General features: G+C 39.0%; 1 protein-coding gene across 7 annotated transcripts in view; it reads right to left on the bottom strand.

Annotated features, from left to right (window-relative positions):
- Nucleotides 1–6629: 6629 nt before the first annotated feature.
- The window catches only part of NFXL1 (nuclear transcription factor, X-box binding like 1), a 73315-nt gene continuing 63665 nt past the window's right edge, over nt 6630–16279 (bottom strand). For all 7 annotated transcript variants that reach the window (XM_045474148.1, XM_045474152.1, XM_045474149.1 and 4 more), the window contains exons 21-23: nt 12206–12292; nt 11355–11408; nt 6630–8293 (exon numbers count right to left, since the gene is read on the bottom strand). In XM_045474148.1, coding sequence (XP_045330104.1) covers nt 8120–8293; nt 11355–11408; nt 12206–12292 — 315 coding nt within the window. In that variant the 3' untranslated portion in view covers nt 6630–8119. The remainder of the gene's footprint in view (nt 8294–11354; nt 11409–12205; nt 12293–16279) is intronic.

Raw genomic sequence — 16279 nt, 5'->3', positions numbered from 1 at the left:
CTCCCTCCCTTCACTGCCGTCTCTGGGTCCCACCCATACGAGCCCTTAAGGACAGATCCCCCGCAACCCCACCTCTTTTGCATTCAAAGAAGTTACTCTTCAGGGGCAGAGGGGTTGGCCGAGCAGACTGCTGGCTCCCCACCCCCCAGACTTACACCCCGCGAGGACGGCAAGAAAGGAAGACCTGAAATTTTGGGCCCTGGGAGACAGAATAGTTGGGAGCAAGAGTTACTTCTCGGCGCCCCAAAATCTCCTTATCACATCCTACACCATTTTCTTTTAGCCAGAGCTTAGCCAAGTAAAAATCGAAATAACTGCGGGCACTGGCAATAAAAGGCCAACTTTGTTTTCTCAAAAAAAGATTTAACGTTTTGAAGGCGAGCATTATTTGCATTAGACAAATAGAAACTTGCCTTCTGTTACCTATTTGGTGAAGAAACTGCTTTTGCAAAACTGCCTGAGACTTTGTTGAGCTTTGCAGGCATGTGGGGGGACCTCAGGCTGCTTCCCTAATAAGCCCAGGTGACAATTTCCTAGGGAGGGATCCACAGGCTGCCCCCCCGAGGGGTCCGGCAACCCTGCTTTTCTGTCATTAGCTAACATCCGCTCTTCTGCAGACAGCAAGGGGGGCACTGCCGGTATTTACAAGGGTAAAGATTCCTTTCTCATGTGAAGGCAAAGACAGTTGTCATCTGTCCGGGGGTGTGGGGGGCAGGGAGACTACATTGCATTTTTTTCTGAAAAATGAGTTTTTATCCGACTTCGGTCAAGATCTTAATGGAAATTTCAAAAATGATTCATGAGGTCATGGAATACATCCATTTCCATTTTTCTGGTGGAGGCCATGCATAGTCAACAAAGTATGCACCAGGCACCTGTTCCTTGAATAATATTGCTGAGGGAAACTGTCTACCTTTGTACAACTGGGGGGAAATCTGTATTTTGTTTCTGAAATGAAATGAAACAGTAAAAAATATATATAGTAAAATAGTTGAAACGCTGATTTCATCAGTGTTCCAAACATCAGATTTGAAATCCAGTATCTGACAAGTTTATCATCATTCAAAAAGTTAAGCCCTTAGTATCTGAGGCAAGCTTTGTGCTAAGCACTGCACACGGATTCTCTCTTTTGGGTCTATCAACCCCTTTATGAAGTAGGTACTCTTACTGTTTATTTTAGAGATGAGGAAGATTTCGGGAGCTGAAGTGGCCGGTCCGAGGTTACACAGCTAGACAAGTGCTGAGCTGGGTGGGATGCTCCGGAAGCCTTGTAACTTGAGGACTGTGTTCTTATTGAAATACTGCCTCATCAGAAGTTATTACTGCAGGGACACCAGTCTGAAAACGAAGAGCCTAGGGGATTCTTCAGCCGGCTCTACCTTGAGCAAATCACGTGGCCTTCCCGAGCCACAGTTAACTCCGTTTGCAAAAGGAGGGTTGGATTCAGTCCTCAAGGGTTCTACAGGCATTCCGAAGGCTGGTATGGATGTGTCCCCTCCTTTCTCTTCCACTTTCTGCCCTCTGGTGGAGGTGCTGCAGGAACTGTGAAAGCAAAGTAGATAAATCAGTGGATTGGAGAGAGCTGGTGTGGACGGGTGTTCCTCTCTCTTCCACACCAGCTGTGTTCTGAGAACTAACACTGCTTGCATTGCTGGTGTCAGATAAGAATTCCTTAAACTTCTTTCCAGAAAAAAAAAAAAAAAAAAAAAACCCAAAACCCAACCAGTTCTGGTTACCAATGGTACCAGAGCGAATACTTGAGGTCTTGGTGGCGTGACAGGAAACATCTATTTTTATATACTTTGTACGAAGGGTTTATAATGTAAGAAATCACAAAAATGTGAGAAGTCTCATAACATCTGAAGTACTTCGAATATGCAGAGGGCCCACAGTAATCTTCAATGACCTGAGTTACTCCCTTTTAAAAATTTGCCACATTTGCTTTTCAACTTAAAATAACAACCGCCGGCTAGTCTCTTAAAATGTTTTAATTTTACAAAAGAAACATTTCTAGCCTTTTGAAATTTTTATTGTCTAGCACTCCCAGTGTATGTTCAACTAGTTAGATCATTTAAAAGAAATAAGACAAACCTTAAAGAGGTGGATGGGAAAGATCAACTTCTTAAACATACTGAATGTATCTCTGCAAAGGATAATTTTACAGATGAAACTTTGGTCACATATATGACAGACCTCCTTAGTGCTTAGTACTACAGATGAAGGCAGTTTGAGAACAAGAAAAAGATATTTTAAAGCTGCAGGCCAGCCTCCGAGGACGGTAATAGGCAAGCAGTGGCTAAGATAGATACGCTACCCCCACGACCTATCTATTTAGCTATTCATTCAACTAATACTCATTTAGGATTTGCTAGCCACCAGGTGAACAAAATAAGGGCTCCTGCCCTCAGAGAACTGTCAGTCTAGTAGAAGAGATGCATTAAACATACACAAAGATAAGCTATGTAAAAATACTTGAAAATAATGTGAGGCTGGCTTTAGGGGATTTAGAACGTGGCAGTTTTAGCTGAGATCTAAAGATGCAAAGATTTTTTTACAATGTTAAAGAGCAAGAAATAGGTGGACTGGAAATTTACCTGTTGCAGGGGAGAGTTTAATTAAAAAGACAAAATCAACATACCCTTATCAGCACACTGAAATATTGTGCATATGTTAAGAGTAGCATGGGTAGACCTTCTGTTTTGTGGTACATATTATTACTAGTGTATCAGTCCCCTCCTCTACTATACCAGAGCAGTCATTCGGGGAAAAGGAATAAGAATTGGTCCAGAAAAATTTCCAAAGGAATTTTTATTTTTAGCGCCCTTGCCCACCTAGTGCTGTTTCCTCACCAACAGGGCCCCTTCCTGCAATTTGTCCAAATGCCCCTACCTTTGGCCAGCATTCTGCCTGGTCTTCAGAGGGATAGTGCCCACCTCATTGACAGTGACCACATGAGCAAAAGCTGAGGTGCCTCAGTTCACGACAGATTTTTCCCCCTCTGATTTGTGAATCCATTTGTAACAGAGGTCTTGAAGTTATGAGATTAAGTCACACTTACCTATATTATTATAGCTAAGATTTTTTTTTTAAGTTTTTTTTTAATGTTTACTTATTTTTGAGAGAGAGTGTGAGCCGGAGAGGAACAGAGAGAGAGGGAGACACAGAACCCAAAGCAGGCTCCAGGCTCTGAGCTGTGAGCACAGCGCCCAATGCAGGGCTCGAACCCATGAGCTGTGAGATCATGACCTGAGCTGAAGTTGGACGCTTAACCGACTGAGCCACCCAGGTGAGTGGCTAAGATTTTCTAACCACTATGTGACCAAGTACTTCACAAAATGACATATCTATTTTGTTTTTGATCCTTGAAACAAACCTACTTTCCTTTGCTGTAAAAGGAGAATGCATAGGCTGTCATGGCAATTTTTAAAACGTAAACTGCTTTAAAATAGTTGCAGACATATAATAATAGCTAATGCTTATGGTCACTATTTTACAAAAGGAAATTGAGGCTTACAGAAGTTAAATAATAAGTGTTGCAGTGTGAATAGCATCCCTCCCAAAACCAATGTCCATTTGAAGCCTGAGAATGTCACCTTCCACATTTGGAAATAGGGTCCTTTGAGATGTAATTAATTAAAATGAGATTATACCGGCTGAGTGGACCTTAAACATACAGAGGAGACAGAAAAGGACACAGACCCAGAGAAGAAGGTCATGCGAAGACGGAGATGAGACTGGAGTGATTATGTCCACAAGCCAAGGACTGATGCCCACAACCAGAAGCTGAGAGAGGGGCATGGAATAGTTTTCGGTCTCCAGAAGCAGCCAATCAATCCCACTGTCACTTTGATTTTGGACTTCTGGACTCCTGAACTGTGCGTGAATAAATTTCTGTCATTTCAAGCTACTCCGTTTGTGGCCATTTGCTATGGCAGCCCCAGAAAACTAATGCCAGCATCTACTCTGTGGCGAGGCATGCCCCCTCTGAGGTTACAGCGGCAAACAAAACTGCACTCCTGCCCTCATGGAGCTTATGTCCTAGTGAAGCAGGTGAGACAACAAACAAATCCATGATACAATGACAGGTACTGTTTGGTGCTAGGAGGAAAAAATATTGTAAGGTAGAGGATGGCCAAATGATGGTAAAAAGGGAATGTCTCTCTGAAAGTGTTTTTTTTTAATTTTTTTTTTTCAACGTTTATTTATTTTTGGGACAGAGAGAGACAGAGCATGAACGGGGGAGGGGCAGAGAGAGAGGGAGACACAGAATCGGAAACAGGCTCCAGGCTCCGAGCCATCAGCCCAGAGCCTGACGCGGGGCTCGAACTCACGGACCGCGAGATCGTGACCTGGCTGAAGTCGGACGCTTAACCGACTGCGCCACCCAGGCGCCCCTGAAAGTGTTTTAACTCAAATGAATCTGGACTGTGGAATTTCAGGCTGGGTAACTCTTCACAGTTCTACATAAATACATGCCCCACATTAACTGAAATCGAAGCTTAGAAATAAGAGAAGCGCAGCAAGTAAGAGCCCTAAGCTTACCCCAATAGACCAAGATTCTGCAATACCTGGAAATGATTTTTCAGGTGGATGCCTGGTCTCTCTTGTCCGCGGAGGCGTCCGAAGCTCCCCCTCCCAAATTTGCATCTCTTCTAGGGGGTGCTTCTTCCCTCTACGAAGCTCACCGACTTGTAAGTAGACTCTAAGCCCCAAGGATTAGGGTGGTCTAATCACTGCCACTCAATACAGAGGACAACTTCCAAAGACCAGAGAGGAGACATAGCTGCCCTACATCAATTATGACTCCAGAGCTTAAACATCTGCCTCACTAACACCCAAGGATGGGCAAAGGTAACACCTGGAGGAGTCACCTGGGTCATGTGAAATAACATGAAGAGCCAAAAAAGCTTTAGGTCATCTTGAAACACTACCACAGATGCTTACATGCGTTTAAAATTTTTAACAAAAATCGCGGCACCTGGGGGGTTCAGTCAGTTAGGCCTCCGTCTCTTGATGTCAGCTCAGTTCGTGAGATCGACTCTGGGTCGGGCCCCATATTGGGCTCTGTGCTGACAGCGCTTAGGATTCTGTCTGTCTGTCTGTCTCTCTCTGCCCCTTCCCTGCTCATGGGCTTTCATTCTTTCTCAAAATAAATAAATAAACACTTAAAAAATAAGTAAGTAGGGGCACCTGGGTGTTGGTTAAGCATCCCCTATCTTGGTTTTGTCTCAGGTCAGGTCATGATCTTGAGGTGAGTTTGAGCCCGGCATCGGGCTCTGCACTGGCAGTATGGAGTCTGCTTCTCTCTCTCTCTCTGTCCCTCTCCCACTCACTCTCTCTCTCAAAAATAAACAATTAATAAGTAAATAAATAAAATTTTTAACATTGATAGCCATGAAGTTCAAGCATCAGACTTCTTTGCAAAAAGCATATGTTTTCAATGTTTTGCTTCAACCAAGTTCCTCTGTCAATTTCAGCAAAGATTATACCTATTCACTTGAAATTTGAATTTAATTTGGACTTGACTAAAGTAATTGAAATACAAACACTAGGTTCTGAACACTCCCTAAAAGTTTAAGCCGAAAAACTAAAATTTCCACAAATTTCAAAGAGTAAGCTACTAAACTTTTACAATGACACAGAGTGAATAGGAAAGTAAGGCCATGGCATTCACAATTTTATCTGTGTCCTTTCTAGTGGCTATTTGATAACTCTTCCATTCCTTCTCTGGTTCAGACTGAAGCAAAAAAAGGCCCATATGTACTGCTTTATTTCCCTCCAAACCAGTAGTTAGGCCAAACTGAATTTCACGTTGACCTTAAAGAACTATCCTATCTCATTCATTCCCCTTCCACTCATCATGCAGCGGTTTTGGAAACTTCCTTGTCCTCGCCACTCTTTCAAGGGCAATGGGGAACGGGGGCGAGGCATCACCAGCACCTCCAGCCTAGGCTGCCTCCCAGCCCATCCCCTCCCTTGCTCCCTTCTAGTCTTTTCTCCACCAGCAGCCAGCAGCCAGCCAGTCGTCTTAACAACAGTAACTATTCCCCACTTACTTCCAACACTGCCCTTTGCGAATGGACTAAACCCCAATTCCTCACCATGGTCTATGGGGCTCAGAGACTTAGTACTTGCTACTTTTCCTCCCTCATGGATTTTTCCCTCATGTCTTCAAGTGAAGGTCATTCAGGGCACAGCTCAGATGTCCCCATCTCAGAGGGACTTTCCCAGAATAGAACAGCTAGTCCCTACTTACCCCCATTTTCATGACTTTTCATTTTTTAATACCACCTATCACACATGAAAGGATGTTCATTTTATTGTGTATCTATTTCCTTCCTGTCCCCTTCCACTCCTTAGTCACTCCCTAAGAGGAAGGATCACTCTCATCTCCAGTACCTACAAAGTACCTGTAACACAGGAAACACATCTGTTGATTGAATAAATAAATAATTGTGTGACTTTGGGTAAATTAACAAAGCTCTGAACTACTAGCCAAGCAATTACAAAATAATAAACAGCTTAATTATTATCATTCTAATCAGTCTCATTCCTCAGCTCACTAAATTCTTCCCCACAAATGCGAAAGAAAACTAGCAAGAACAGAAGCCCAACAAACAGATAGGAAATAGGCTTTAGGCTCATTTATTAGGCCAAGATTCTGAGATACATGAAAAATAGCTCCTCAGGTAGACACCTAGTTGCTCACAGTCTTTAATATTCACCTTTTAGAGTCAGGAAATGACATAAGTGTAGCAGCTCTAACTTAGAGCTCCTGAAACACTAACCCAGTTACTCTAACATGGAGAAAGGTAAAAAAGAAAAAAAAGTCTAAAATAAAAACACAAATACCATAATGAAAAGAATGACTGTCCTTTCATTTTAGACACCAGCTAATACTAGACGAATGCATATAACATTAAAAAATTTTGAATTCAGGTCAGCAAAGTGTAAAAATCCTTCTTTGTATTTCTGTTTAAAACATACTTCTGCATTTTTCAGTATCTACCAATTAACTATGTTTTGCATCAAGTATTAGAGCTTTTATACATTGATACTGATACCTAACCTAAAACTACTGGCTCCGAATCTTCTAGATAATAGTAAATATTCTAGGTTACAAATTTGGTATGAAAAATTTTAATGAAAACATTAATCATACAAAAATTAAATAGCAAAACCATTTAAAATGACAATTCAAACAGATTTGGCTTACTGATAGTTCTCTATCAGAGTGTTTTTTTTTTCATAAGAACTGATGATTTCCAGCTGAAATCTACTTATAGGATCATGGTAAAAAGAAATGAGAGTAAGTATAGAAAGCTCATAAGCCCTGTGCTCAAGCATTTATTGCTCATAAATATCAGTTTTTCTTTTATTGTTACTTTGAGAAGACACGTACAAGTTTTACAAAACATGCCAAAGTTCAGTTAAGTGCTTCTTACACAAGAAATAGCCACATGTGAGAAATCTAGCCTGACATTTTTTAAAAACAATTATATTTTCCTCTGAGAAACCCACCACATAAAAACTTATTTCAATAACTGATAAAAATTCCTCACTAATAAGCCAATTTCTGGAATCTAATTACATCTAATTATAGCTTCATGTTACAATTTAAGAGGTCTTTTAGAGAATAGTTTTTTTTTTTTTTTTAAAGTACAAAGTTACATGATCAAGAAAAGTACCTTTTAATAAGTAACCAAAACATTGTGAAATATTCCTTTTACTGCACATATGGCTCAGTTTCATCTTAATTTTGCGAAAGAAAGAAAGAAAGAAAAAGAAAAAAGAGAAAAGAAAAGAAAGTTGGTTTCAAATAGTCAATGAAACAACTGTGTTAACACAAGGAAGCACACTGAACAACTGATGTGCTACCCTGCCACTGGCTATGACTTCTATTTCACAATTTCAGTCATGCTTTTACTAGTGAACAATGTTACCCTACCACTTCCGGTATGCTCATCAGGAGAAAGCTTAGCATTCCGTCCTTCTAACAACAGCCGGAAGAGAACACAGAGACGAATGTGAATATATATGTTCTACAGTATACACTTCCTAACGTTCCAGACTTGACTTCTCTAAATCCAGTCTGAGGTATGTGAACAGATCACAACTTCTATGCCACGTCACGGGCTATGTACCAGGCAAACACTAAAACCACCAGCGCACATGCGGGAAGGAGAGAATATTTGTATTTCTGCCACAGCGTCAGCTCCACTGCCACTTCATCTCTTTTCCTGCTCTTCTTCCGACGACCTTTCAGTCTGTTTTCAAAAGCCTCCAGTTCAGCCTAAGTCAAAAACAAAACAGTATCATTTTTATTAGATTCGATACGTATGCTGATTTGAAATTCTCCACTTGGATGAAAATCAATTTGTGAAATGTTTTAATAGTAATGGTATAAAATAAATATACTGATTTGATTTTTTTAAAAAAAACTCTCTCCACTACAGATTGCATTCAACACATTCAGAGTTTAGGTAAGCAGAAAGGGAAATGGGGAGTCACAGATTATTTCAGACCATGGGCCTGACTTTGACACAAAATACAGAAATATCTGATTAAAAAAGGGTGCCCTAAATATAGACATTAGTTTTATACTTCAACACCATTAACCTACTGGGTTTTGACAACAATTTCTGGCAAGCGATAAGAGATGCCCGGTGAGAATAAAAATACCTGTAATTCTAGCTTTTTACAATGCTAGTAATAAACATTAATGGCTTTATGAAGGAAATTCAAGTGAGTAGAGAAAAAAAGCTGCCAGAAATTGAGTCTTCTCTTTATCAAATACATTTAAAAACAGAGTAGAAACTCTTCAGGGGAAAAATGCTTCATGCTTTAAGTCAAAATGACTATTTTAGAAAGTAGAATATAAAAACTGGTTCTAAAAAAAGGATAACTGGATGATACTCATGAAATGCGGATTTTTATTCTACTGTTAAGAACTTAACTTCATACATGATAACGTAACATGATACACTACAGTGCATTGTAACTAAACGATAGTCATTAACTAAAATATGTATGTAATCACCGTGCAAGATTCTGTAATTGTTTATTTATCTAAAGGAAATACAAGTTAACCCTTAAACAATGCAGAAGTCAGGGGTGCTGACCCCACAGTCAAAAATCCACATACAACTTTTGACTCCCCCAAAACTTAACTGCTAATAAACAGCCTTCTGTTGACTGGAACCCTTACCGAACAGTTGATGAACACATATTTTGTATGTTGTATTATATACTGTATTCTTACAATAAAGTAAGCTAGAGAAAAGAAAATGTTACTAAGAAAATCATAAGTAAGAGAAAACACATTTACAGTACTGTGCTGTAGCTATCAAAAAGAAGCCTCATTTAAGTGGACCCCTGCAGCTTAAACCTGTGTTGTTCGAGAGTCAACTGTACAAACTTCAGTTAACACAACCATTACTTCACCCGTAAACCACATGTGAAGATGAGCTACTCCTGGACTTAATTTAACACAAAGTAGCATTCTTCAAGGAATCAAAATGTCAGAATATTTTTCGTGGTGGTTGAAATAGAGAACAAGATGAATATACATGAAAAGGAGCCAAACTTGAGAACTGACACGGTAAAATAATTGATGCTTTAATGATGACCCACATTCATCATGCAGAATTTAAACAATGTTCTATACACTCTGTTGAAAAGGTCAGTAAAGGGGCGCCTGGGTGGCGCAGTCGGTTAAACGTCCGACTTCAGCCCAGGTCATGATCTTGCGGTCCGTGGGTTCGAGCCCCGCGTCGGGCTCTGGGCTGATGGCTCAGAGCCTGGAGCCTGTTTCGGATTCTGTGTCTCCCTCTCTCTCTGCCCCTCCCCCGTTCATGCTCCGTCTCTCTCTGTCCCAAAAATAAATAAACGTTGAAAAAAAAAAATTAAAAAAAAAAAAAAAAAGAAAAGGTCAGTAAATAGTGAATATATTAAAAATTTCCGTCCACGATGGTTTATAAAAAGGGAAAGAAGATTCACCCTCAACTATTCCTAATAAATTAACCTCCCAGGATTCTAGTCAATCCACGTTTTACTGTAAGAGCTTTGATAACTTATTTCGGAATATTAGGCAAACCAACTTTCAGAACCATTTAACATCAGAGGTCATTTTAGCCCACTTTTATTTGCTACCTGAATTGTTTCCAATGCCCTCCCCTCAAGTCATATAAATTTCAATCTCCTCATTCAAAAGGCAGCAGTTTGCATATAATATACCCTTTTTGCTAAGTATGGAGCATCTCAAAATGCAAACTGATAAACAATCATGTCACTATTAGAAACTTAAGCCACTCTTTGGAGTATACAATCAAGATAGTATTTGAGCAAATGTACAGAAATGTAGTTGTTATCTGCTATAGAACAAAGAGCAGATAATAATCCTGCATTTATGAAAATAAAGGAGAAATAAGGGAATGTATTATTAAAATAAGTGCATTGGTTAGTAAACAACACTGACTTTTACAGACAATTTACAACCCAGTAAAATAGAACTCAAATAATTTTAGGTAAGTGAAGACAAGTGCTCCAAGAGGTACTTTAAAATGGATGCTGCCAGGGGCCTGGGTGGCTCAGTCATTTAAGTGTCTGACTTTGGCTCAGGTTATGATCTCATTTGTGGGTTAGAGCCCCGCAGTTCATGAGTTCAAGCCCTGCATCAGGCTTGCTGCTGTCAGCGCAGAGCCTGCTTAGGATTCTTTGTCCCCTTCTCTCATTGCCTCTCCCCAGCTCAAGCATGTTCTCTCTCATTCTCGCTCTCTCAAGAAAAAAAAAAAAAAAAACATTTAAAAAAATTATTATTTTTGAGAGAGAGCAGGGAGACAGAGTGTGAGCAGGGGAGGGGCAGAGAGAGAAAGACACAAAATCCGGAGCAGGCTCCAGCTCCGAGCTGTCAGCACAGAGCCCGACATGGGGCTCATGAACTGTGAGATTATGACCTGAGCCAAATTCGGACACTTAACTCACTGAGCCATCCAGGCGCCCGTAAAAAAATTTTTAATAAAAAAAAATGGATGCTGCCACACCCCACCAACACCCACCAACCTAAAGAGGAGTTAAAATTCTTATCACTAGAGAATGGATGAGCCTGGCAAGGAAGTAAATTTGGGAATATACAAAATATCTGGGAATATACAAGATTTCATGCTTCTTGAGAGGTTCAGGACAGCTGGACTGAAGTGAGGGAATGGCTAATTTCTGTTTTGTAGGAAATGTATTATTTTCAGTCCAGAAAACAGTAGACCAGCCCCTAGTTTGTATGTGGAATATACCTTGTGTTTCTATAAAAACTAACAACGATACAAAGAGACATAAATCTAGGTATTTTGTTTAGTTACCTGTTGTCTTCGTTTTTCCTCTTCAAGAGCAGCTTTGGCTTCTGCTTCTTTTATCTGTTTTATAGACATTTAAAAGTATATTACCATCATAACCATCAAATTTTATTCAGAATTTTAACATCTTCCCACCCAGGATCCACTAACCCAGAATGACTTCTAGGAACTTTATACTGGAAGTTACTTAATGACATGTAAAGGTTATACTGAGAAGTGTTACCAAGGTTCTGTCTAACCGACTGGAAGGGGAGGGGAGGGATAATGTTACACAGTATATAAACATTTCAGTTTAACAATTATAATAGATATTAGATCACAATTCAAAGAGTCACAAAACTGCAAAATGAAATATTTTTAAAGCTGATTTTTTTCTCTTGAGTTATCATACTAAGTCTATAATAAATTATTCAATACCACTCTTTTTCTAGAGTTGAAATTGACCATTTTCTGCAAATGTTCTATCTGGAAGGGAATGCTTAGTATCAAACAAAATCAAGAGTTTATTCATTGAATGCATTAATGGAGGCAAATGATGACACTAGAGGTAACCCAAACAGCAAAGAATTCCAAAACCTTATTTTGTATTATTTTAACCTAGCTTTCAAGAGGCTTAGACTAACATTAAAATGAAAAACTATGTCCCATTCCAGAGCATTATACACTAACTGGTATGCAAAAATCTAGTACACACTGAAGAATACACCTGGGGATCGAAAATAGGCCTACAAAACCAGGCTTTTATTACAAAAGCAAAAAGAGATGAGATTTGTTTGTAATAAGCACATAAAGTAATCCACAAAATATGAAAAGGCTATTAATTAGCAAATTAGAATTGACATTTAATGTAACATTACCTCAGATGCTTTCCGTTTCATTTCCTTGCATGTTGTGTCGCATTCTATTGAAATCTGATTTTCACGTACTTTGTTACACTGTAGTTCCTACAAATAATATTTTTAAAAATTTGATTTTAAAAGCTTTTTCCCTCAAAGTCCTAACTGTATGCCACAAAAAAGCAAAATTTCTCTAACAGCTTAAGGTTATGCATATTAAGAGTCACTTCATGAATATTTAATGATGATATGGTTACAAGCATTAAATGTCTTAATTCAAAGAGGGATCATTCTTTTATTGCCTCATAATTGAAAAAAAGTAAATAACATAAAATTCAAAGCATCCATTTAATAATTATTTACTAGAGCCACTATGAACTTAGCTTTAATTTCATTTTTATTCTTTATTTTTATTGTTTGTTATATTTCTAAGGCTTCCAGGGGATAAAATGCTCTAGAGTAGTGCCATCCAACACAGCTTTCTGAGATCATGAAAACGTTCTAAATCTGCACTACCCAACAGAGTAACACTAACTACATATGGCTAGTGAAACTCAAAATGTGTCTAGTGAAACTGAAGAACTGAAGGTTTACTACTATTTAGTGTTAATTCGTTAAAATTCAAATTTTAAATACCCATATGTGCCAACAGGTATACGCAAATGGGCTCAATATCATTAATCACCAGGAAAATGCAAATCTAAACCACAATGATATAATCAACTCACAACTGTTAGAATAACTATAATTGATATGCCAATAAATAACAAGTCATGGCAAGACTACAGAAAAAAAAAAGAAAGAAACCTTGCGCTGTGTTGGCAGGAATGTAAATTGGTACAGTGTGGAAGCTTCTTTAAAAACTTAAAAGAGATGTAGTATAGGTTTTAGCAGTCTTACTTCTGGCTATACAGGGAATGAAAATAGTATCTAAGAGATATCTGTGCTCCAATATTCACTGCATCATTATTCACAATAGCCAATATATGGTAACAAGACATGTGTCCATCAATGGATAAGTGAATGAAAAAAAATGTGATCTGCCTACCTACCTATAATGCAGTATTATTCAGCCATAAAAAAGAAGGAAATCCTGTTATTTAGAGAACATGGATGAACATGGAGACAATCATGCTAAGTAAAATAAGTCAGATACAGACAAATATTGTATGATCTTACTTACATGTGGAATCTAAAAAAATAAAGCTGAGAAGAACTTAGAAAAGCTGAGAAGAGAATGGAAATTTCTAGGAGCTATGGACTAGGTAGAATATGAAGAAATTGGTCACTGGCTACAAATTTTCAGTGATAAGATGAATAAGTTCTAAGGAACCTAAAACACCACATGCTGGCTATAGTTACTAATGCTGTATTATATATTTTAAATATGCTCTGTAAGTATTCTCGCCACAAAGAAACAGTAACTGTGAGGTAAATGTTAATTAGCTTTATTGCTGTAATCATTTCACAGTGTATATGTGTGGACAATCATCATGTGTGCACTTTAAATACGTATAATTTTTGTCAACTGTGCATCAATAAAGCTAAAAAAATATTCAAATAAATAAACAGCCATATGTGGCCAATGGCTACCAACTCATTCAGTTCTAGAGAATTTTCTGGAGAGCTACAAATTTCCCTCTCAACCACTTAATCTTTTTTAAAAAAGTTTTAAAATTTTGGTGAGGCGCTTGGGTGGCTCACTTGGTTAAGTGTCCGACTCTTGGTTTCGGCTCAGGTCATGAGCTCACAGTTTTGTGAGTTCAAGCCCCATGTCTGGCTCTGCACTGGCAGCACAGAGCCTGCTTGCGATTCTCTCTTTCCCTCTCTCTGTCCCTCCCCTGTGTGTGCTCTCTCATGTTCTCTCTCTCATGTTCTCTCTCTCTCTCTCTCTCTCTCTCTCAAAATAAATAAAATTTAAAAGAAAAAAAAAGGTACTTACAGAGTACCTATTACATGCCAAGCACTGTATGAGGGACAGGGACACAATAAGGAAAAGAATGGAATAATATGACAAGTGGTTAACTAATAATAACAGCAGCTATTTATTAAACATAGCAATCACTGTACTAAATGCTACATAAGCATTACCTCTTTTATTTTCAATAAATCTAAGTATAAATTCTCTTTTATGGATGAGAAAACAAGGTTGCAGACGTCCCTAGGATCATCAAGCTCTTAGTCATGAACCTAGGATAAAGGAAACCAAGGGAAAACAGCATCTAAGTCTTCCTTAGGAAGTCCCTTCCTAAGGGACAAGGAAGAGCTTCCCAAACAAGGAAACGCTTGCACTGAATACTAGAGGCAGGATTCTAGTGGACGGAATGGTAAAGGGAAAAAACTTTGCATTTTACACAAAAGGAAGAATGTATACATCGCCACAGATTAAAGCGTAAGGTAGCATATATGTTAGGACACCTAAGTAACAGATTCACAGAGATGGCTGCTAGAGGATGAGACTGGAGATAAGCAGGCAAACATTCACCATCACAGATTCACTTGAATGCCAAGTCGGTATGTACATAGATGTTTCTTCTAAATGTATATTCTTTTCCCATAGTGATGAAGAACCACTGAAGAAGTTAGATTAAGGAAGTACTAGACTTGGAGGCAGGGAAATCTGCTATGAAGCTGTTATCAGAGTCCAAGAATGAGCTGTTGCCAAAGTTCTTCTAGTGGGTGGCGAACTGTATTTGGACAGTAACAGGACATGAGAGAGACATCGCAGATGAAAAGTGACTTGACTAAGCATTGATTTTCACACAAAGCGGTCCAATTTAAATATCTAAAACTGAGGGATTCAACTTCAGAAGAGGTCAGGCTTCTAAATTTAAATTCAGAAGCTACCTATCCCAGGAAGTGATGGTAGGAACTGTGAAAAAAAAGTAAAAAGCAAATATCCTCAATAAAAGCAGAAGATTCTCAATAAATATTTGTTGAATGAATTTAAAGAAAAGAAAAAGACTAACTTTAGGGGATGACCATAAGAATATGAAGGAAAAAAGGAGTTACAACTGTAACCGAGATAGCAAAAATCAGAGGTCAACAGCGTGAACAGGCAAGTCAAGGAAAAGGAGGCTGAAAACAAGACCACCCAGCTGCTGACACTGGAGAACAGTGAGACTCTTCTGTGTCAGCTTAGTTTAGCTGAATGGTGTACAGTTTGCTTCCACTGAGCTTTCCAGTTCTTAGTTTTGCCCTTTCAGGGGCTCCTGGGTGGCTCAGTGGGTTAAGCGTCCGACTTCGGCTCAGATTATGATCTTGTGGTCTGTGAATCTGAGCCCCACATTGGGCTCTGTGCTGATAGCTCAGAGCCTGGAACCCGCTTTGGATTCTGTGTCTCCCTCTCTCTCTGCCCCTCCCCGCTCAGACTCTGTCTCTCTCGCTCTCTTTCAAAAATAAACAAACATTACACACACAAAAAATTTTTTTTGCCCTTTTACTCCTCCATTACCACTATTTTATCTTAAAATGAATTCTTTCCCAGTTTGTTATAAGGCTGTGCATGTGAAGTCTTTTTAAGGCTGTGTTTTCACAACATGATACTGATGGCAAAAACTATTTCATAATTAAGAGCAACAAAGGTTAAATTCCAGACCATTTCTTAAACCATGAAACTCACTCTATTACTCATTCCATGTTCCTTGTACAAAGACCTCACATCTAGAGCATATTAAATTTTTTTTAATCTTTATTTTTGAGAGAGAGAGAGACAGAGACAGAGCATGAGTGGGGGAGGGCAGAGAGAGAGGGAGACACAGAATTCGAAGCAGGCTCCAGGCTCTGAGCTGTCAGCACAGAGCCCAACGCAGGGCTTGAACTCACAAACTGCGAGATCATGACCCGAGCTGAAGTCGGACGCTTAACCAACTGAGCCACCCAGGCACCCCTCAAATCTAGAGCATATTGATTCTACCCAAAAAGAGGGCACTGAACTTAGTTCCAACATAAAACAAAGTTCTTTTATGAGTAAATTACAGAAAACTAAATTGCCAAACAAAGCTGATTTTAAAAATAAGTACCTACAGAAATAGGCTAACAATAAAGATTCTAAAAGGTAAGACCTTAAAATTAAAAGGCAAAAAGTAAAGCCAA

The sequence above is a fragment of the Leopardus geoffroyi genome, chromosome B1 (assembly GCF_018350155.1).
Source record: "Leopardus geoffroyi isolate Oge1 chromosome B1, O.geoffroyi_Oge1_pat1.0, whole genome shotgun sequence".
Classification (NCBI taxonomy): Eukaryota; Metazoa; Chordata; class Mammalia; order Carnivora; family Felidae; genus Leopardus; species Leopardus geoffroyi.
Note: the sequence above shows the minus strand (reverse complement) of the source record. Positions and strands in the feature narration are given on the sequence as shown.